Raw genomic sequence first — 24,586 nt, 5'->3', positions numbered from 1 at the left:
TTATGTGAAGTACAACAACGAACTGAGGGAGAGAGCTATAAGAAGAAGACAAAATTATGATTCAATATTGGTGCAGGAAGTAGATTTAGATGATGAGTGGATCACCGAGAAGGAAGAACCCGTCCTCCCAAAAGATACTTCTTGGTTTGATGATGAAAATCTCTTCAAAGTTGACGCTATTAGAGTTTTGCTGGTGGTAGCTTTTGAAGGAGATAATGCTCAAGCAACACACGCTTGTGGTAGCTCAAATTCCTTAATTCGGAGCAAAAGGAAGACTAATGATTATTGTGAGAACTTGAGTACGTACATATCAATCGACATTTTTTATTCTACTAAATTATCATAATTCTCCATTTCTCTTAAGTCCTAACCTACAGCTTCATTGAATATATAGGCACTCAAGACGGTCACAACTAAGGAATAAGATGATGTTGAAGTGGGAGAGGGGAAGTTTAAAAATGGAAGAACTCCTACTATAGATGAGTTTGATGAAGGCGAGGACTTTGATGAAGACCTTGATAGTTCCGCTTGAACTTTGTTAATTTCGATTTAGATTCTTAGATTCTTGGTTGATGAGACATTGTGATGCTTTGACTTGGCTTTTTCTCTTCTTTTTTTGTTATGTTTATTTAAGAGTTTAAAATTTAATGCACAAAAAGAGTGTCCATTTTGTGATGTTATGGCTCATGCTAATCTTTTGACATGCATTATTTGAGCTTATGAGCTAAAATTGGCCTACATAATACTTAAGAATTATGTTTTTTACTGTTTTTCACTATTATTCTAAATTTTTTCTGGCTTTTTTAGTATATGTAAATTTATTTTATTCATTAATAATTTAAAAAATATAGTCCCAAAAGGGTTGCACCTCAATTCCTTGAGGCTCACACCTTGCCTCGCAGAGGGTAAAACGCCTCGCCTTATGCCTTTGCCTTTTCAAACATTTGTCTACAAAGTGGGTCTGGGTGTTACATTATAGCATCAGAATTGGAACCCAATCAAAAGTGTGATGATGACATTTCCTGAGGCCAGAAAGACCCCATAGGTGGGTGGTATACACTAACTCAGCAAACAACATCCAATAGCATGAGATAGACAAGACAATACACAAACCTCTTCGATGGGGTGAGCTAGGGTGTGAAGGCATCCACATTGCTCAAGAAGGAGAAAGGCCTCGGTTATATATGTGGGTTTGGAAACTCACTTGAGTAAACGCATTTTAAAATTGTGAGATGTATGCCCCAAAGCAGACAATATCAACACAGCTCTGGGCATTACATTCAGAAATAAAAGTATATCATGCCACAGTACTATTCTCAAAAACAAAAGCATGTCTCTACAACCATGAAAAAGATTCCCTCCTCCATAGCCTCTATTAAAAATATCAGAAGATTCCCCTCTAATTTTACAACAGTCCAACCAAAAAAAAAGTGGCAAGGATAAAGTAGTTTTTTAAAAAAAAATAAAAAATAAACACATAATTTCTGATGCTGAGCCTTTTTTTTTTTATTCGTATATTATCTTCCTCCAAATCTTGCATTTTTAATCCCTAGTCCATGCCCAGCCAAGCACCAATTTAATACCCAGTCCTTGTGATTCTACCATCTTGAACACATGCAATTTTACTCTCAGCTTGATGCTGCATAAATCATCTTATTTGCCCTCTTGTTCAAGATCTAATTAATCCATCAGTCATCATTGTTCTCACACTTTTTTCTTTTTACTACCCACAAAAGCACATGCATGCACATAAAAGTTTGATGTGGGAAAAAATTAAGTAATAATCCAATCATTTTAGATACTAAAAATATGAACAAAATGATTAAACAAAAATTCATCATTCCTTTAACCTGTTTCATCATATACATCCTCGCATCATATGACATGAGAGATTGATCTCTGTGAGCAAATGATGCTTGGGAAGGATTTGAGGACTTTTGTTGGGAGGATCATGTGCAGCCAAATATATAAAATAAAATAAAATAAAAATAAAAATAAAAGATATTTGTATGTATTATGTAAAACCATTTTATCGCAAGCAAATTGACAAATTAGAAAGAAAATAGCTATCTAAATGTGAGTTGAGAGAAAAATTAAATTCATAAAGGATTATGTATATAATTATAAGAACTTATTTAGCATTCAACTATCTTTATTATATTATAAATTGGAAGTGAATAAGTTGCATGTAAATATTTTTAGCCTGGTGAATGAAATAACTAAGCATTAGGAATGTCGTAAGTTTATTTATAAAAATAAAATAAAATAATGTGTAAGAAATCTATTGCATGTGTTTCTTTTTTTAATAGCAATAGAAATTTCATTAATACAGAAAGAATTTACAAGGAGGAACAACAAGACATCTCCCAAAAAAATTTGGAACAACAGAAGAAAACTAGACCAACAAAAATCAGATTATCTGAATATTAGAAATGTGATAATAGTTTATTTAGAATTAATTTTATTTTCACTTAGGCGTGCAGCTTAGATAAAATTAGCGGTCCTCAGCTTTACTCAAAAGATAAACGCTATTTCATTTAGGACAAAGTAAGAAGCAACAAGTATGCAAGCATGAAAAGGAAAAGTGAATCACGTGGTCGAGAGCAAAGCAATGTAGTTTGTTTTGTTATACATTTGCAAGATGTATTTAGCAAAGGAAGCAAGTAGGCTAAACACAGTTGTTGTTAATGAGTTATACAAGATTGCTGAACACTCACCCGCCCCTTCTCTACCCATTTCTTCCCTCTCAATACGCTTGGGCAATCTATCTCTACCATAAATTTGTTAAGCAGCAGTCAAGAACGGAAACCCCATTCACAAAGTTGATAAAGGGTCATGAGTGAAATTGAGCAAAGAGTGCCAAAAAGCCTTTGACAACTTGAAGGGAACTACAATGATCACTTTTAGACATCATAAAGCCCTTTGAGCTACAGTTTGTTCCTTGCAACTTTACTCTTGGCAGTGCCTTTCTATAGGAGGTTACAAGATATAGAAGCTAGGTGAAGCTAAACTACATGCTCAAGAGAAAGTTTTGTTAGAATTTATCCATTGCCTAACACTACCTACATGGATCATATTTTGTTATGAATATGGATAAGTCGATTATTAGCCAATTTTTTACAAAACCCAAGTTATCTCATTAGCAAAATTTACACGAAAAATTTGATTTCCATTTTGAGCACAAGGTAGGACAGAAGGATCAGGTTGTAGAAGCCCTGAGTTTGGAGAAATTAAAAATAATAATAATAATAAACTAAAAAATAAACTAAAAAGAAAAAAAGAAAAGATGGATTGGGTACAAAATCTGATGTTTCAGGTTTTAATTCAGAAAAATCTATAGGCCCTAAGGTTTATGCTCATCGAAAGGCTGCTCTAATGGGTGCATAAATGAAGAAATTATATGAAGAGAAGAGAGAGCAATCCGGTCAGATAAAGCCAAGGAAGATGCACTTGATAAGAGAAAGGACATAGGAAGTAAAGGAGCCAACAAAGGAAAGGAGATTAAGAAAAGGGGATATTTCTCAGATAATGATAGTGGTGACATAAGTAAGTTTGAGCTTGATAGGGTTTGCTATTGGATGAGATTCGAGAACAATAATGTTATGTTTCTAATTCCTGCAATGATCTCGGAGACCTATTATATGTTCATCCACCCCTTCTGGAAGGATTTGAAGGGGTTTCTAATTTTGAAAACAATGGATTGGATAACAAAATGCAGTGCAATGATGGAATTTTACTAACACCAATGGAGGCGATTCCTAGGAAGGATTTAAGCCCAATAGATTTTGGATAAATTGGATTTAAAAATGTGTGATGCTGGAGGAACAATAGTGCAATTTGTTAGGGAGAGTGCAAAGTGAAGACGGGTCAAAAGGAGCTAGTAAATCTTAAGTGCTCGATGAATTACGATGGAAAGACATTGGAAAAGGGTTTTCTTGGTCAATTGCTCTTTTTGTTTATTGTCTTACTATTATTTTTATTGGTTTTTTTATTTTATTTTTTTTCATTGTTTTCATTTTTTTTTGGGTGGATTTCTTGTCCCCTTACATTGTAACTTCTCTTTCTCAATCTAATATACTTTCTTTTATTATTAAAAGAATATACATACATACATATATATATATATAGGTTCATGGAAAACTATTGTACTTGATACTTGATAGAGGTGGAAAGAAGAGATCATTGTATATCCTTTTGTACGTCTAGTTTTTCCTTCATATGAAAGTATGTTTGAGTTAAACTGATCATGGTAGGATTCCGACCTACAAAACTTGCTTCAAAGGCAAGTTCTATTCCAATTAGCAACATGATTGATCCATATTTGTTGAAATTTCAATGTGTTTTGCTATTTTATTTCGTTATACATGTGTGCAGGTCATTTGTAATCAATTTTTCAAAATTTGTACAAAATCTTATGATTCAATTTGATTCCTGATTCACGATACACTTACTAATGCTATTGAGCAAGGGCAACAAATATTATTTGTTTTGAACCTTTATTGACTAAAATATTGTGTCTTCTGTGTGTCCACTTTTCAATTTAATCATGCATGATAAATTAAATAAGACGAAGTAAATCATGCACTCCATTAACCTATTAGGGACATAAGACATACATATAATACTTTAATTATTATTTTATTTTTTAAAATAATAAAAATCCAATAAATTAGACCAAGAAGTTATATTTTATAACTATAACCTAAGCACATTAAAAGTATGATATATAGTCATAAAATTTACCACAAAATAAATAGAGTAACAAATTGAACACAGCAAAAAAATTAGAAAAGAAAAAAAGACGGTTGAAGCTGAAAAATATAGAAAGAAATACCTAAAGGGGCAGCACTGTGCACAAAGCTCCCGCATATGCGGTGTACCAAATTACTAATATTATCAAAATATAAATTCTTTTAATGAAGTGTTCAAAACAAATTGTTATTTAATGCACCTCTTATGTGCATTCAAGAAAACAAATATTAGTATAATCCTCACTATAATTTTATCCCCCCTTTCTTCGCATAATCTATTGAGAATGCTTTATGAAAGGGCGAAAAAAAGAAAAAAGTGAGAATATATATATTTGCTGTAACAGTCTTCTAGTGTTATGTAACGCCATAGAAGCCATTATGTCATGGTAGCAGTCTGTAAAAGGTAGCTGTGATTTTTCTTCCCAACGATATAGCAGCGTGTAACAGTAACAGGAACCCAAAAATCCATTATGTGATGACATTACATAATGGTTACACGGCCATTTAAAACCATGCATTAAAGAAAATATTTCCATGTAACGGATACCAAGTCCACAAATCTAATTTTGCATTATCATGCTCGTTAAAAACATTTAGATTGATGTGTTTTGAGCTCAGAATCCCATGTACTAATAACTTAAATAATTTTTAGTAAATTTGAATCAATCTAAACATAGTATATACTACAAGTATTAGATGTTATCTTGGTTTTTAGGTGCTATTGCCAAGCAAAAGCATGCATTTGCTACTTACCCTACTTTCTTGACGAAAAATAAAATTTAAACTAAGAAATCATGAGTAATATGAAATATAAAAATATAGAATATGCATATTTCAAACAAGAATATAAATGCAAAGGAATAGGAGTTGTCTCCAAATTAGGTGTAAGAAAATATAAAAATTAAATTGAAAAGGATTTTACAACATGCAAATGTGTGTTGAGTGCATATTTTAATTAGGGAAGGTTTTATTTCAATGCTAGTTATTAAAGAACTATAGATTGACTGTCAAACTAAATAAACCTAATATATGAAAAAAAAAAATACTAAATTTACTAAAAATGCAAAGAGATAAACTTAAGAATCAATGTCCATGACACAGGAGTTTTTTCCTTTTTTGATTTTTTTTATAATAAAATATTAAATAACGGTTCAATGGGAACTCGTTGGACCATCGTCGTTCGAGCCGCCGACATATGAAATCCATGTTTATCACATGGATAAACAGGAAGGGCACGCTGAATTTCCCACTAAAGGTCTGGGATTGTTATTCGCCAGTGCAAACGTTGCGTTAGACAAGGGGATGAATATTACGAACGATGTTAATTTAGAAGATGAAGAAACGTACGAGCCGAAAACCGCTGAAGGGTTAAATGAGTTCACCAATGAACCCACCCCCTCGTGAAACAAATGATGTCATCTACAACACTCAGTTTATGGATGAACCTCCAATGTATGCTCAAATTGATGTAGATACTACAGATTTGTCACGCGAAGAGAAGCTTCCTATACAAGTGACTCGGTTGGGATAAGTCGTCCGAGCTTGGTAAGGGGATGTTCTTCCGGTCGAAGGATCAGTTAATAGTTGCAGTGCGGATTTATCACACTCGAACCCACCATGACTTCTACGTTGTGCAATCTAACCCAATGTTATGGGTTGCTAAGTGCAAGGAGTTTGATTGCAGATAGAGATTGCGTGCAATGTTCCGCAAGAAACATAATTTATTCGAAATCACTCAATATGGTGGTCCACATACGTGTTTGAATGAACTACTATCGTAGGATCATAACAAATCACATCGTCCCTAATTGCTAAGGAGATAGTGAATATGATTAGGGAAGATGCGTCTATATCAATAGCCACATTAAAAGAATTCATAGATCGTCGCTTTGACTATTCGATTTCGTATAAGAAGATATGGTTAGGCAAACAGAAGACAATTGCCCAAGTCTTCGGCGATTAGGAGATGTCATATCAAACGTTTCTGAAGTGGATGGAAACGATATGCACGTACAATCCTGATACTGTAGTCAAGTGGAGGTAGACTCCTGTTCCAGGATTCGAAAACACTACAACGTTGGTATCTGCATTTTGGTCGTTTGCAGCATCCATTGAGGGTTTTTGTCATTGCCTTCCCATTATATGTGTAAACGGGACACACTTCTACAGTAAATACAAAGGTAAACTCCTAATTACTATGTCTTCGGATGCAAATAGGAAAATTTTTTCCCTTGCATTTGCTATTGTCCAAGAAGAAAGTCTCGACACATGGAATTGGTTTCTATGTTGTCTTCGTTCCGTTACCGATAAGGACAACATTTTTCAAATATCAGATAGGCATCCAAGCATTCTGGCCGAGGTGCAACGAAATCCTGATTGGCAACCACCACATGCTCACTACCGATTCTGCCTTCAACACATGATCAGCAACTTCAATACTAAAGTAGCAAGTGTCAATCAAAAGTGTATGGCAAAGTAAGCGGTAAGGGAGCATCAGATAAGAAAATTTGACAAGTGGATGAAGAGGATAATTGGTGAAGGTGGAGAACCAGCAAAGTCATTTTTTGACCAGATCCCTCCTTATATGTGGACTTAGTGCCACGATGGTGGACGAAGATATAGAAACATGATCACTAACCTTGTGGAGTGTTTCAACGCCGTCCTGAAAAGAGCTTGTAGCCTCCCACTTCGGCCCTTGTGCAACTAACATTTTATCGCATTGCACATTATTTCAATAGTCGATAGGAGGCTGCTCATAAGGCAATTGCTGGAGGAAATGCATTTACTCCACATATACTGCTAGACACGGAAAGAGAGAAGCTTAAGGTGACTGGACATCGAGTCACAACGTTCAACAGGTCCCCTAGTACCTTTAGCATCACAACCGCACAACAAAGGCCATATAAAGGAAACAATATTCAAACTTTGAGTATCAATGAACGCAAATGCTCATGTGGGAAGTGGCAAGATTTACATTTTTCCTGATCCCACCTATTAGCCGCATGTGTTGAGACAAGGCAGAACGCTGTCAAGTTTGTTGACCCTTACTACAACATAGATGAACACTATGCGACATATGCAAAAGATTTTAACCCAATTAGGCACGAGACGTACTGGCCAACATCCTCGTTGCCGACATTGCAAGCAAATCTTGCGTTTGCTCGACATAAAGGTCGGCCTAAGAGCTCACGTCTACGTAATGAGATGGACGCAAGGGAAGGTAGGAAGAAGAGGATGTGTCGCATATGTCATGAAGAAGGATATAACTGCACAACGTGTCCGAGAATGACCCAACTTGGGGATGGAGCTAGCCAATCGCATTGACTGGTAATGTCTATGAATGCCTCGTTTTATAGACTATGTTACTATATTTTTTTTTTTTTTTTTATATAGTGACTCTATTCAACTTTCCCATATTGCAGCATCGATCCAGGGTCGAACAATCGTTCCGTGTTGATGCTAGGCGAGCAGCACCGATCCAGTCGAGCATGGGCAGAGGGTCACACAGAGTCTTTGTACTGCCGAGGGGGCATGCAATTCCTGGAGCACTTATTTGATGCGGATGACTGCATCATCGCATGGATCCATGAGGCAGGATTTTACGATATTTACAGTATTGGTCATATCTAGTTGGATTGGCATTTAGTTACAACCTTCGTGGAGCGATGTAGGCCAAAGATGCATATGTTCCACCTACCACGTGATGAGGCAACAATCACGCTACAAGACGTAGCGATATTATTCGGCCTGCCCATTGACGGAAAGCCCGTCACAAGTCATACCACCAAACCAGTAGATGATGATGCAAACTAGCAGGGACGAGTGGCACTGCGCCGTATGTGCCACCGATTGTTAGGGGTTGTGCCACCTGACACCGAAATGCACAATGCCCGCATCTGCATGCGATATCTACAGCAGCAATTTAGTCTTTTACCGGTAGATGCAAATGCCGAGACTGTAGCATTCTACGCACAAGCCCACATTCTGTAATTGATATGTGGAATGCTATTTTGGAATCTATCGGGCAATTACGCCCATATGATGTTCCTGCCCTTGTTAGTGTACCTCACGCAAACTCGGTCGTATAGTTAGGGATCTACGAATTTGGTGTGACTGTATAGAAAGATGTGCCGCGCCACACACCCGTCAGACGAGAGATATACAGTCCCCTACAATTACTACAGATCTAGGCCTAGGAGAGATGCCCCTCCCTAACTCCTTTGCGCCTCGGTGTGCTGCAGATTCAGAGGGATGAATACGATCATCCAGTTGACCCAGTCCCACTGCCATACTGGTTAGTAACAACATCTGTTACAATGGAGTTGTACTCTAAGTACTACGAATACTACTTCGTAGTACTTACTGCTCATTACATTATAATATTTACGTTTTCATTATGTACAGGCGGGGGGACGAGAAGAGGGCGCTGTCAGTTGCGCAACATACATAGCCCTGGTACAGATTTGAGTTGGACATGCACTGGGAGTATGAGGTATAAAACTTTAACAAATCACATTTTTTTTGTACGAGATATGTACAGTCCACTTAAATTTTACTTATGTTTAGGTGCAGTTCATATGGAGGTAGTACACCAATGAGGTTATAGCCGACTTACCCGCCGATTATGACATCGGGAGTGACTTGTGGGTAGCTTTAGTGTCACTCGTATGCTTTCATATTGTCGAGTGGTATTTGTCTGACCGAATTCTGCAGCAATTTGGCTATCGCCAGGGCATTCCCGACCCCTTCTCGACATCGAGGGTACATCTACATAGGCACGACCTCCATACAATAGATGGACGCGGTCAAGGGCTAACCAACTGTACAACTTTCCGCGGGATGTATGTGGATGCATGGGAGCACCAGAGAGAGCATATCATCCTAGTGGAGCGAGAGGACAGTCCTTTGCGTCCGGATGACCCATACTTTGAGGTGATGTAGGTCCATCACACGACGCTTCGTGGACAAGTGTCCACCGCTGTTGTATATATGAGTCGTAAGTAGACATGAACCCACACTTTGTACTTTTGTTATATGTATTTTATGATGTGAATGTACTAACTAAATTTTGTTCTATACTCCAGACTGACATACTGCATGAGGTAGATCTAATCTCTCTAGATCCTACAATATAGGGACTGGTGTGAGCTGGATTGACGATTGTCCACGAGGACGAACGACAGACCCATGTACCTCGACCTGACCCACCTGCACGAGGAGATCAAGGATCTCCAGTACGACGAGGACATGCTCCGCGTGCATCCAGTGGTTCACGAAGCTGCTCTAGTGAGCCTCCTATTGTACAGAGTGAGTACGTGTTTGGCTCGTTAGCACCCTATGCATGTTCGGCGGGAGTTGATATAGCGGGGCCATCCAGTAGCAGGTCATACGTTACAGATGTTCCTTCATCCTCCAAGCCTTCAGGTTTTAGTGCCCCGTCCGACTCTGTTGCCACCCCATCCATGTCATTCCGTTGGACAACACTATAGATGTGGAGGACGTGGATGCACTAGTGTCACAAGCTAAGCTTGTTCAGGGCATTATGCTTGCCTGTGACCGCTTATCTCGTGTGCTTGGGATGGGTTTCCATCATGTAAATACTAGTGTAGGGTTATTTTCTGCTAGTCGAGTCTTTGTAAGCCAAATAAGGCAGTATGACGCCTCGGTCACTTTGATGTTTCCTAGTGCCAGGATGATAATTACATAAAAACCTCTTTAGGGGAGGGTGAGTGTTCATCAGTCATTGTAAAACTCACTAGCAATTGTCAACGTGCTTAGCCTACTTGCCTCCCTCGCTAAGTACACCATGTTAACGGAGGATTTGTTAATGAATTACGTTTGCGTCAATGTTTACTGCTTGCTTACCACGGTTTTCATGAATTGATTACTGTTTCCGCTGCTATCTAAATGAATGTTAATGAAAGTGCGTCGTGGATGAATGTTGGTAAACGATAAGCTGGCTAGTTAAAACAAGAGTGCTTTAGCTAGCGCCACACGGCCCTTCACAAGGGTGTGAAAATTGTCAGACCGTGACACTTGGTATCAAAGCCAAGTCGGTGACACTTGGTGAGAGCCCAAGGTTAAGTTGCTACGTGAATTCGATTGCCTTCGTTGTTGGATTTGGAAAAGCTTTGGTAAGTGACCATGGCACCAAACACTGCTGAGAGGATCAGCGTGTAGGAAGCACAGGTTGAGACAACAACCAACACTATGGCCGCGGAGGTGGCCCAGATGAGAGAACTTGTTGATGAGGTGATGGGATCACAAAAACATCAAACAGGTTTGATATAAGACCTGTCAGAGGACTTTCGCCACACAGTTGAAACTTTGCAGTCGCAGATGGCAGATCTGGATGCAAAGATGAATGTGATGGTTCTTGCTATGGGGAACTCCAACACTCCAGGAGTTAACAAGACCAAGGTGCCATAACCTAGGACGTATGGGCGTGCCCCAGATGCCAAGGAGTTAGAGAACTTCTTGTTTGATGTGGAACAGTACTTTCGCGTTATGAGGATGGCCTCAGAACAGGCAAAGGTGGATACTACGACCATGTACTTGATTGGTGATGTCAAACTGTGGTGACGTACCAAGTACAAAGAAATTGAAAATGGAAGCTTTGTAATTGATAGTTGGGCAGACTTGAAGAGAGACCTCAAGGCCCAATTCTTTCCTGAGAATGTTGAGTATAATGCAAGGAGAAAACTGAGAGATCTCAAGCATACGGGGTCAATCAGCGAATATGTGAAACAATTTTCTACTTTAATATTGGATATTCGGGATATGTCAGAGAAGGACAAGTTGTTCTATTTTCTTGAGAGGATGAAATTGTGGGCAAGAACTGAACTTCATAGGCAAAGGGTTCAAGACTTGTCAACTGCACAAGCGGCTGCAGAACGCTTGACTGACTATGCTGGTGATGATACCGCTTCGTCCAAACGGTTTGGCGGAGAGGGAAACAGTGGAAAGTCTTTCAAGAATGGCAAACCCAAGAGTGGGGGAGCCGACTCTAAATCATCAACCTCAAAGGAAGTTTCGTCTTCTCAAGGGTTCAACACACCCAATGGAAAGGGGAAGAGTAAAATTTCGTGCTACTTGTGTAGTGGGCCTCATAGAGTTTTTGAGTGCCCTCACAAAGCATCACTTAATGCTTTACAGGCTTCCATCGCAGAGCAGGCAGTGGAAGACAGTGAGGAAGAGGATGATGCCCCGAGGGTGGGTTCAGTGCGGCTGGTGAGCGCATTGGAAAAGCAAGAAAAAACACCAAAAGTTACATGAGCAAAAGGGTTAATGTTTGTGGACTTGAGGATAAATGGGAAGAGTACTCGCGCTATGGTGGATATAGGGGCTACTCATAATTTTGTTTCGCAGTTGGAAGCATGGAGACTCAACTTATCCTTAGAGAAGGATACAGGATGCATGAAAGCAGTTAACTCTGTAGCCCTGCCTACTCTGAGAGTAGCCAAGCAAGTGACTGTAAAGCTTGGACAGTGGGAAGATCATGCGAATTTCACAGCGGTGTCATTGGATGACTTTCCAATCATTCTAGGAATGGAGTTCCTAAGGGGAATAAGGGCAGTGCTGATGCCTTCGGCTGGTTCCCTGTGTCTGATGGGAGATCACTCGTACATGGTGCAAGTCGTTGCAACGAAAGGAGACGATGGGAAGTCCCTTTCAACCATACAACTCAATGAGGGATTGGGTCAGGGTGAGCAAACACGTCTAGCCACGGTGGTGGTAGACAAAGAAGTAGGCCAAGAGCTGGAGCCTACGACCATCCAAGCGGTGTTGGATGAGTATAAGGAGGTGTTGGTGAATAAGCTGCCTCACAATTTGCCTTTACGACGGAATGTGGAGGATGAGATCGAGTTGTTATCAGGAGTGAAACCACCTGCTAAAGGACCATGTCGGATTGCGCCTAGAGAGATAGTAGAGTTGGGCAAGCAACTTGATGAATTGGAAACGGGATGTGTTCGCCCTTCCAAAACACCGTTGGGAGCATCGGTGTTGTTTCAGAGGAAACATGAAGAGCATCTACGAAAGGTGTTCGACAGGCTAAGGGGAAACAGTTTGGATGTGAAGAAGGAGAATTTCCCTTTCGCTCGGCGAAGCAACAAATTTCTTGGTCAAGTGGTTGAACAAGGTCGTATCCGGAGGGGTATGGAGAAGGTAAGGATGATTCAAGAACGAAAGATCCCCGCGACAGTGAAGGAGTTGCATTCCTTTCTTGGCCTTACTAGATACTGCAAGAAGTTCGTTGAGGGGAATTCGCGGAGAATGACTCCAATGACAGGACTACTGGGGGGTATTATTGGCCGCACACACGTGATGATGTGGTTGATTATACCAAAATTTGTCTCATTTGCCAACAAGACAAGGAGGAGCGGAAGAAGTATGGTACTTTCATGGCCGCACCAAAGTACTGTTTGGCAGAGGAGACTACACAATTGTTCCTTGTGACTGTTGTGAAACATTGGGGTGTTCCCAAGTTATTATTTGTGACCAAGACTTAATTTTCATTGACAACTTATTGACAGAATTTTTCAGGATATTCAGGTCACATATTGACATCTCTTCGAGTTCTCACCAACAAGCAGACGGACAGATGAAGAGATTCAGAGAGCTACTAGATGAGTACTTGTGTCATTGTGTCAACGACAACTAGAAGAATGGCGTGCGACTACTTGATCTGGCTCCATTCTGTGGCAACGCCCAAAGGCGCTCAACAACCAACAAGAGCCCTTTTGAACTTGTTATAGGCCAGCTACCGTTGTTACCTCACACAGTGGGTGAGTCATACAGACGAAAGAGTCCTAGGGCGTACATCTTCACCAGTGAAGGAAGACAGAATACAGATGCCCAAGCCTATCTGGAGAAAGCTTCTGAGCAGATGAAGAAGTGGGCAAATAAGGGGAGAAGACCGCAATTTCATGTCAGCTGCCTCAAGCCATTCAACACCAACACCAATGACCTGAGCAGAAGTTAGTCCAATAGAGCAGAGTTGAAGACAGTGCAACCTAACAAACATGACGTTGAAGAGATCCTTGCAGATAGAAAGTTCACATCTTCAAGGAAGAAGCGGCAGAAGTTCCTAGTGAAGTGGAAATGCCTTGATGACAAAGAAATAAGCTGGATTTCTGCGGAAGATATTCAACCATTCGTGGACAAATTTAAAGTGTACCTACCGCCAAAAGTCTACGAGGACGTCGACCGCATAAGTGGGGGAGAATGTCACGAGCTAAGCTTGTTCAGGGCATTATGCTTGCCTGTGACCGCTTATCTCGTGTGCTTGGAATGGGTTTCCATCATGTAAATACTAGTGTAGGGTTATTTTCTGCTAGTAGAGTCTTTGTAAGCCAAATAAGGCAGTATGACTCCTCGGTCACTTTGATGTTTCCTAGTGCCAGGATGATAATTACATAAAAACCTCTTTAGGGGAGGGTGAGTGTTCATCAGTCATTGTAAAACTCACTAGCAATTGTCAACGTGCTTAGCCTACTTGCCTCCCTCGCTAAGCACACCATGTCAACGGAGGATTTGTTAATGAATTACGTTTGCTTCAATGTTTACTGCTTGCTTACCACGGCTTTCATGAATTGATTACTGTTTCCGCTGCTATCTGAATGAATGTTAATGAAAGTGCGTCGTGGATGAATGTTGGTAAATGATAGGCTGGCTAGTTAAAACAAGAGTGCTTTAGCTAGAGCCGCACGGCCCTTCACAAGGGTGTGAAAATTGTCGGACCGTGACAACTAGCCATGCCACCTCATTCTCGTCCAGCATCATTATATGAGTCATCTCCCCATCAGCTTCATATGGATGATGATGATGCAATAACTCTGGGCGGAGATGATAGACATATAGGACGACGACGGGGCAGGAGACCGGATGGAGATGACCAGGAAGGAGAGGGCAGACGCAGACAGCAGCCACCCCGAGACGACCTCCATGTGGCACTTGGGTAGGCATTTTTTGTATATGTACTTGACCCCTATTTTGTGTTGTACAATAGTCTGATTCTTTTGATTTCATTTGTATAGTCTCATTGCATTATTTATGTATAATTGAGGATGTTTATTTGTTGTTCCCCAATATGTATATGTGAATGAAAGTTGTGTATGAAAGTTGTGAACATACTAGTATCGTTTGCCGATGAAAATTTTCTTTGAACAGGTGCATGGATGGATATACTCAATTTTAAGAGGAAACCGAATTTTTTACAGTTATTTGATGTACTATGAATGTGTATGAAAGTTGTGAACATACTGCTATCGATTGCCGATGAAAAATGTTTTCTTTGAATAGGTGCATGGATGGATATACTCGATTTTAAAAGGAGACTGCCGAAATTTTTATAGTTATTCGATGTACTATGAATGTGTATGAAAGTTGTGTATGGAAGTTGTGCATGAAAGTTGTGAACATACTAGTATCGATTGCCGATGAAAAATGTTTTCTTTGAATAGGTGCATGAATGGTATGCTCGATTTTAAGAGAAGACGTCAAAATTTTTACAGTAATTTGATGTACTATGAATGTGTATGAAAGTTGTGAAATACAAACTGACAGAAGGTTATAAAGTCTAAGTATAGGCTTCAATGCCATGAGTGAGGACTAAAAGGATTTCATTCTCATGTTCCCCATCTTATCTCTATTTACTCATAAAAACTTAGAGGATGGAAGGTAAGTTCATATCTCAAGTTTCCTATCTTACCTTTCCTGTCGCACCTCAAAAATTAAAGAGATGGCTCGGCTCTCCCATCCATTTTCGAGAAGATATTTGGATGGAGATGCTTCCTTTCTATAGTATTTCCTTGAGTTTATAGGCTTTCATTTTTCATAATGCTCCAATTTGTTCATTTTATTCCATGAAAGAGATTATATCTTGTGAGCCTTCCCATTTCTTTACAAATCTAAATGAGCAGAGAAGGAAGCAAAGGAGCTTGCCTGGGCAATGGAAATTCTAGAATCCTTTGTTCCTAATCCTTGCTCCAATCTTAGAATTAGGGAAGGGTTAATTCTAGTATTCTTCTTGGAAATCTTTTTGTCTCATCTATTGAAATCTCCTTCCTCCTCTTCGCTCAAGACAAAGCTATTAGGAGAAATTTCCAAAATCAAAGCAGTTACTAGATTTTGGTTTTGGATAGGATTGATTAATATGAATGGTTTGTAGTAGGCAAAGAACCTGTTTGATGTTCCTATTATGTCCAAATCTTGTAATGAAAAAAAAAATGGTCATTTTTAATTCATTTTAAGATAGCAAGGCAGCTTTTGAATCATTTTGGTAAAGTATGTTATAGGATTTTGAAAGAGCCAAGCTTGCAATTTTGACAGAAGCAAGAAAAACCATGTCTCAATGTGCATGGTTTATTGTTCTTCAGGCATTGTTAAAGGTAAGGGATGGATTTGTATATATAATTCCACAAATGTACATTGTGTCCGTGTTCTAGAAAGGCACCCCTTTCTTTCAAAAGGATTTGCAGCGCGTCAAGCCTTGATAAGGTTGTTCGTTTTACATTGAGCTAAACCACATACTCCACCGCTTGTCCAGGCCCCATTCCTTTGAGTTTCATTCTTGTGAACATACTCCCCAAGCTGGATACTTAACACGTTAGCCACAAAAATTCCCTAGTCGATATGCACAGTGCCTAGTATCCATCCTTTACAACTAGGAGTACTAGGTTATCTAAATTCCATTCACTCCCCTAGCTATCGTCTCTCAATGTCAGTGGACCCAACAAGATGCTTTGTTGTTGGTGTTCTTTCTTATCTCTATGCATTTCACTGCATCAAAATCTTTTCTGTGGGCATTGGCTAAAAGTGTTACAGGGATATTTCTTTGAGTGATGTGCAAAAGGATTAGAGAGCTATTCTTATTTTTTCGCTTTTTCTAGAGGACTTACTTGTTATTCTCTTTTTTTAAGATAACTGAAGAAATATATTAACAGAGAATGAGAAAGAATTAAACGAGAGCAAAGGACCCAAAAACCCAAACAAGATCTAACAATAACCCACACAAAAAAATAAATAAATAAATAAAATATTTTTTAAACCTCTTGCGACGTAATTAAGCAAGCACTTCGAATTAGCTAGTGTTGAGATTTTGGTTAAATGAATGACCTAACTTGAAGATAGGACTCTCCCTTTATTTATAATACAAATCAAATATATTCTAATGACAATAATACCCTTATGTATGCTCGAAATCTCCTTGTTCTTTGTCTAAACCATCATCCACAAAAATAGGAATACCCTCCAAACCTTCAAAAAGCTAAAAATCGTTGTTTTGGGCGATGCATATGTAGAAATCAAAGCCTATTATGTTCATTGCATTTAATCAGATACCCTCTAATCATATTGCAGCAATAATATGGAGGTATTGGAGGCACATGAGATATAACCCCCAACTAAATGGGATAAACCTAAAACATATTTGTTAAAATTTCACACACATTGTTGGCCCACAGCCTAAAAGCTTAAGCATTTACGTAAAATGGTAATCTAACATGGTAACAGAGCTGGTTACCAAGAGGTCCTGGGTTCTAGTCATGTTTTCTGCATTTATTGTGTGGCATTTTTTAAAAGAATTGTATTCCCTATAATGGGTGTTATCATTGTGTGTTCATCTCTCCATGTGTTATCGGACTGCACATGCAGGGGAGTGTTAAAGCTTGATATACATTGTTGGTCCACAACCTAACAACTTAAGCGTTTAGGTAAAGTGGCAATTCAACAATATGCATATTCTTCCCAGACCTCATCCGGTAACACTACATAGTCGCAAACAAAATTCACTATCAGCATCACTGTCACTCAGAGACACGTCACAACCCAATTCTTAATCTTTTGATTTCTCCATTCCCAATGGAAACATTCAACTTAGCATCCAGAATTTCTACACTACATAACTGCTCTGCAGAATCTCTTCTCAGAAACTTTGAAGTCTTCATGAGAAAACTGGCTTGTTTTTCTTCAAAAAATTTCCTCATTTCAACCCCTGCTTTCACCGCCATTCAACTGGAATAACTTTGCTAACCCCAGCCTTAGCTGACCTCTTCCCATCACGAGTAACTTTATCCCTCACCTTATGAATATTGCCCTGATTATCTTCACACAAGCCTCCAGAATTTAAACCTGCATACTTTCTTCTACTAAACACCCAAAATTTTTGGGCTCGATTTGTACCAAAGTCCTCCCTTTCACAGCAACTCAGATTCACAAGCATCAGTGAGTGTATTACCTGGTTCCTGCACAGGAGGCATTGATGAAGTCCCCATTCCCAGCCCTGTTGCGAATCCCCTTCAGCCTTTGAAATGTCTTTTAAATTAAATCCCTAAAATTGGGTTAAGAAAAAAACAAATTAAGAATGGACCTTGCTACTAAAAGCAGTTGTTGCTAGATCCTTAGTATTAACTCTGTCAAGAAAACCCATGGACAGACCTGCAACCTTATCAAGCCCATAATCTATATTATTTAGAATTTGACCCAAGTGTTAAGTGACACTAATAATTCCAAGCCCACACCAGTCTAGTGCATCACTTGCATTCATTAAATAAAATCTTGCCACGACAAGACTCGCATAACCTCAGCCGCAGCCACTCCACCACACAGAAATTCCAACCCTCCACATTTGTCACACCACAGCACATCCTTGTGAACTACAACTGTCTGTGTCTTCAAAATCACCTCCTTCCAACTCCAGCAAGTGACAGTCACAATACAAACACATGATCAAATCAGAATATCTACTCTGGAAACATACCAGTGCCTTAACACCTTCATGCGTCTACACCATCTCATCCCAAACCCCAGGAATGAGAATAAACACCAAGTGATCATAATCCCAACTACTTGCCATTTGACTTTATCACAACCCAAGATTGTACCCTGCAACTGCAACAAATAAAGGACTTCAGACTTGAGAAGATGGACAAGTCAAAACACCCAACACGCTTCCGAAATTGTAAATCTTATCCACTAATTCCTATGCTGCCATTTCTCCTCCAAAAGGACAAAACTCACTTCCCCAACATATTCAATCACAGATCAAAAGATTTCCTTTCAATCGGGAAAATCTGAGGGGATTCTCCACCATAACTAACCCATCAAAGATGAGAATGAAAGTAGACAGCATGATAAAGTTCCTTAGGGGTTTGACAAACTATCAAAAATTATGGAACGAAAACTAGAAACAAAAACTGAAAACCACAAATGGAACTAAAAACTGAAAACTAGCATTCTGTTTGGTTAATATTTCCAAAACTACAATTAAAAACATATGGAACAAATGCTCATTTTTGTCCTTGAATGAACTAATAATTAAAAATCATAATTAAAATAATGAAAATACAAAAGAATAAATAGGAATTAAAAATATTATAAGAAAAATATAAATTAATTATAATTTTTTAAGTAAAAGAAGAATTTCATTAATAGGATAAGAATATACATCTGGGAGGATAAGACATCTCCTTAACATAGTCTGGAAAATCTAGATAAAAACACAGAAACAACCTGAAAACTAAAAAACAACAGAGAAAAAACTGACACAAACTAATACTCCAACACGTAATGCCAATCGGTGAATATCAGACAATATCACACCCTTAAAATTCCCTTGCCCCACACACCAAAGAGAAGCCAAATAATGTATCTTTTCCCAAACCAGCAAATGAGATGACTTCCCTAGAAAAATACACACATTATGCTCCATCCACAACCCCCAAAAAACTAAAAAAAATTACACATACATTTTTCCAAAGTGCTGCCCTTTCCTTCAACAAAAGAAACCTCCAAAAAGTCCTCCACTGCCTTTGAACTCACCCAACATTCGCCTAAAATACAAAATAGCTTATTCTATACCCTCCAAGCATAAATCACAATGAATGAACAAATGTGATGCAGATTCTGAACAATTAAAACAAAGAACACAGACGTCTAGAGATAGAGCCTTCAAAGGTCTCCTAACCTGCAGCAAGTTATTGTATTAATTCTATCACGTGCAACCAACCAAAAAAAAAAAGCCTTGATTTTGAAGGGGACTTTGGCCTTCCAAATGGATCTACAGGGAGGAAAAGGCAAATTCGACCTATTCAGAAAATCACAAAAAGATTTGCAAGAGTAAATCCCCAAAGGATCCAAAGACCAAACCGACAATCCTCCTCTAAAGAAAAACAAGAGTCATTTGACAAGACTAGAAATGAGGATAGCTCTACCATCTGGAAATCCCAAAGAGGCAAAGGACCACCTGGATAAATATCAAAAGAAGAAATGGAGCGAACCTGTCCTGAGCTCAAGCTAAAAAGGCGTGGAAAAGAGGTGGACAAACTGCATTCCCAAACCAAGGATCTTTACAAAAAACGGATATCACTACTGAAAAATGGTAAAAATATTTTAGTGCTCCAAGAACAATACTACATGACAATTGAAAGATAGTAAAATATTTTTTCTGAATGACATTTTTATGGATACTTTTACTTTAGTTATAGTTTAAATTCACAAGGTCATTTGACTTTAATTTCACTGTAAAATTATGCATAGAATGAATGACCTAATCCAAAAAAGTGAAATCTATAGATAAAAGTATTCTGAGAACAAGTTGCCAAAACAGTGAAAACCATAAAATCCAATTATCAGTTTTTGTGAGAAAAGTCGAAAACCGACAAAAAAAAAATGACACCAAAGATCCCCTTAGAGTTCAGCAGTTCAGCTTGTTAACCTCTTTTCGTATTCACTTTCTACCTCCAAATAAATATTCTTATTCTGAAAAAATCATTTATATCCCATTGTAATGGAAGTCTTATGCCTTAAAAATAAAATTCCTAATTCAAATTCTAGAATATATACAAACTACATAAATGAGTGACTAAGAGAATTTGATGTGTTGAAAAGAGTCTCATTTGGTGAGGAATTTTCCTATGATTTACAATAAAAATTAAGATACTCCACAATAACATAGGTATTGATGCCAAAATTCATCCAAAATGCTGGAAAACATTCAAAATTCAAGAGAATGAAAAAGAGAGCTGCATAGAGATAAGAGGAAGCATTCTTAAGGATAATACATGTATTTGAACATTGGACATATAATTGAGTTCTGTTATTAATATTTTTTGAAGCAAACAAAGACTTACTTTGATGCATCACAAATGGATTTTGTCATGCCTGCTTCTCGTGCGCAAAACCTCTTCCTTGAGTGCATGAAACTATAAACTTTATCCGACCAACCACATGACCTCAGAACTAAAGAAGCTTCTTTCTTGAGTCTGCAGCAAATCAAATGGGTTAATATTTGAACCAGTAACATACTGTAGCAGGCAGGAACTTTAAGAAGAATGTCCAAGTAACTTGTATTCAGAAACATGTGAGGAACGGAGGATATAGCAGTTAACGAAGAAAATTATGTAATAGAATCTGGGACACAAGATTTACATGTTTAATTATCTAACAAGTACCTCTTGCCAAGGATAAATAAGGCTAAAATAACCATGGCAAGTACATAGACCTTTAGTATGAACTTCCAAATTTAAGAGGCAACAAAGAGATTACGAAGAGAACATTAACATAAGTTAAAGATATCAACTGCTTACATTTTGGCTGCCCAAAATACATAAATTGTTAGATTACCACTTCACCTAACAGCATAAGCTGTTAAATTGTGGGCCAACAATGTATATCAAGCTTTAACAATCCCCACACATGCAGCTCAATAGCACATGGAGAGAGAAACAAACCATAAATAACACCCATGACCAGGAATACAATAAGTTTCAAACAGTAAACAATAGACTCAAGAAACAAGACTAGAACCCATGACCTCGACCTCCTGTCAACCTAGTGCTAATACCATGTTAGATTACCACTTCATATAAAAGCTTAAGCTGCTAGGTTGTGGGCCAACAATGTATATCAAGCTTTAACATAAATAATTGGAAAAATTAGGTTATGCACAAGCATCCACTTAAGCGACATATGGCCCACGAAACAACAGTTAAATAATAAGAACAAAGTTATATTATTCTGTGAATTCTGGTGTTATCAAAATCAGTCTAACTTGAAAAAGTAGCTACCTATTTTGTCTAGTATATTTTTATTCCCCAAATATTTTGAATCGAACAATATCAAAAGGAAACCAACTCAATCATACAGCATGTAGAAAGAATAAATATTTCCTGTGCTTTGAAGGGCAACTGACAGCACATCAAGAACAATTTTGGAACCCATATTGCATGTGTGAAAAAAGTGCACATAATGCTTAAAAAGACTACCAGATACAGATATATAACATAAATAGTACCAAGTTTGACATTTCATGAACATCTATCATGAAAATCAAATTTAAATACATCATTAGATTAGAGAAAATTTTGGTGCTGTTCATGATCTGACCCTACACACCAGAAATTAAACCAGTAAAGAGCATTTTAAAAGCACGCAAGGTAAGGTACAAGTGTAACATACACTTCTTTCAGTTCTTCAAGCATTTCTTGAGAATGAATATCTTTAGACAGCAAAATACATGTTGGGTCCTTGTCTTGTGATTTTCTCTTGGGAGCTGGGATATGAGAATAACCATTTACACCACCATTATGCAATTTCTGGCAGTCAGACCCTCTTCCAGCAGGCACCCTGCCTCCTGTACCATTTCCTTCACACAGATCTGCTTTTGCTGAATCGACATGAATGTTCTGAATTTTACCAATTTGGTTTGCTAATGCAGGTGTTTGGCTATTCTTACCATATACTGAATCATATTTACTTCTGTCAACACCATTCCCCTTAATTTTCTCACTTCTTTCTGTACAAATTGAGTTCTTTGCGTCACCATTCTTTCCCATGGATTGCTTCTTATGGACATCAATTGTCCCATTGGTTGTAGACGCTCTTTTTGGGCAATGGTTTTCAGAGTTGCTTAGCTTCATATTTTGACTAGGCTCTCTATAAACCTTAGATCTGGTAGAAATACCCTTCCCAGAAGAATGCTCAACTTGTGGCTGTGTATGTCCTGCTTTCAATGGAAGAGTGGCTTTTGGGACTTTTGATTTATTGATACCATTTGAATCACAAGATTTTACTCCGCTGGAAGGAAAATTTGTGATGGCAGGTACTGGCCTTTGGTTAGAGCGAGAGAAGAAAAGAATATAAACCTTCTCTGATAAAACCTCCTGCAGGGTTGAATGCGAGACATAAGAATCATTGCAGCAATACCACCGACCCATCGCATCCTGCAGATGAGTAGAAAATTGAGATCAGCAAACATGTAACTGAGAATCTCTGTCAAATTTTGCATAAAGAACACCAAAAATAAAAAGACAGCATGATACATAGAGAGACCTTGATATATGCATAATAGTGTCCCGATTCCGGTGAGTAGCCTGAATGCACAATAGTACCGAACAGATTGTATTCGGGATGTGTATCCTGAATTGGACACAAAAATTCAACAGCATTACTGACTGAATTAAAGGGCAGTGAATCACAAATACAAAGTGACAGCGTAAAATAGAAAAATGGACCGAAGAGAGGAAACAACTAGTGCTGAACTAATAACATTGTTCAAAACTATAAATATATCAATTTAAAAATCAATATTAGGGTCAATGACGATTAAAAAAAAAGTCTGCAATTTTGCATTAACATGAAAAATATCGACATAAAACTTCAAGTATTCACTAATGAACAAATTTAAGTCAAAATATTACAAATAAAGAGAGCAAGGGTAAGAATTTATCTTATTTTTTGTATGTCTAAATGGCAACACACTCTGTCAAGCATCAAAATACATTGGAATGGTATCACCAAGATAGAAATCCGAATCTTCAAATATAACACCTTTATAAAGTAAAAATTGCATATAAAAATGAAGATCAGAATACCTGTCGATAATCTTGAATAAAGTAATACCACGGATGCAAAAGTTTTCAAAATTATCTTCTTGTTCTCAACTTGACCAGATGTACATCTCATATATTTGTCTAGAATCAATTGCCAGCCAAATATATTTCGTATTTTATTTTCTAAAATAATGATTTACAATAGACAGTCCAAAATTTTCCTCAGATCATACTCAACTAAAAGAAAAGGTTTACAATCTATTCATGACAAGTTTCCAGGCAAGAGTAATAATTATTCTGCACAATGGTAATATATATATAAAACATATATATAGGGGGGGGGGGGGGAAAGAGAGTCATAAGAGATGGACTAGAAGCCCTCAAAAACATAAAATAAATAAAATAAAAACATGAAAAACCAAAACAGAAAAAAAAATACAAATTAAATAAGAAATCCCCTTCTTAATCCCTTTTTATGATAATTAATAGAACGCTTCGAATTAGCTAGCTTGCACTGACCCTTTTTCACCTCATTCTTACCACCATCCAAATGAAATTCATGTCCCCAAGGATAAGATAACCACAAAGCAATCTTATCCAACAATTGCTGAGTTTCAACATCATTACCATTGACACCCCTCCCCGGGGGTCCCCAAAAGAAACAAGGATAGGCAGAGTGCCATCCCCAACCTGATCATTCAAGTGCTGCTATATATCCTGACCATCACTCTTAACAAAACTCTGAGACTTACCAGCACGTGGGAAATATCTCCCAACCAAATCAGAAGACTTCAAGACATACCCATAATTTTCACAAAATTTATCTACTAATAAGCCACCATTGTAGGCAAAAAATCACTCCCGTTCCCAGAGTCATCACCCATATTTTTTCTTTAGCACAACCTTCCTCACTCTCTTCTGCATCTGCTTCCACATGATGAGAATTATTCGTATCAGTTCCATCCTGCACCACTATCCATCAAGTATACACTTTAATAGGCTTTC

At 38.1% G+C, this 24,586-nt stretch overlaps 1 protein-coding gene across 4 annotated transcripts in view; it reads right to left on the bottom strand.

Annotated features, from left to right (window-relative positions):
- The window catches only part of LOC131144585 (ubiquitin carboxyl-terminal hydrolase 25), a 51,487-nt gene that overhangs the window by 4,409 nt on the left and 22,492 nt on the right, over positions 1–24,586 (bottom strand). For all 4 annotated transcript variants that reach the window (XR_009133849.1, XR_009133850.1, XM_058093306.1 and 1 more), the window contains exons 5-7: positions 23,082–23,168; positions 22,209–22,972; positions 20,882–21,013 (exon numbers count right to left, since the gene is read on the bottom strand). Coding sequence is in view for 2 of the 4 variants with exons in the window: in XM_058093306.1 (XP_057949289.1) it covers positions 20,882–21,013; positions 22,209–22,972; positions 23,082–23,168 (983 nt within the window). In the remaining 2 variants the exon portion in view is untranslated. The remainder of the gene's footprint in view (positions 1–20,881; positions 21,014–22,208; positions 22,973–23,081; positions 23,169–24,586) is intronic.

The sequence above is a fragment of the Malania oleifera genome, chromosome 12, assembly GCF_029873635.1.
Source record: "Malania oleifera isolate guangnan ecotype guangnan chromosome 12, ASM2987363v1, whole genome shotgun sequence".
NCBI lineage: Eukaryota > Viridiplantae > Streptophyta > Magnoliopsida > Santalales > Ximeniaceae > Malania > Malania oleifera.
This window is presented reverse-complemented; position numbering and strand designations above follow the sequence as displayed.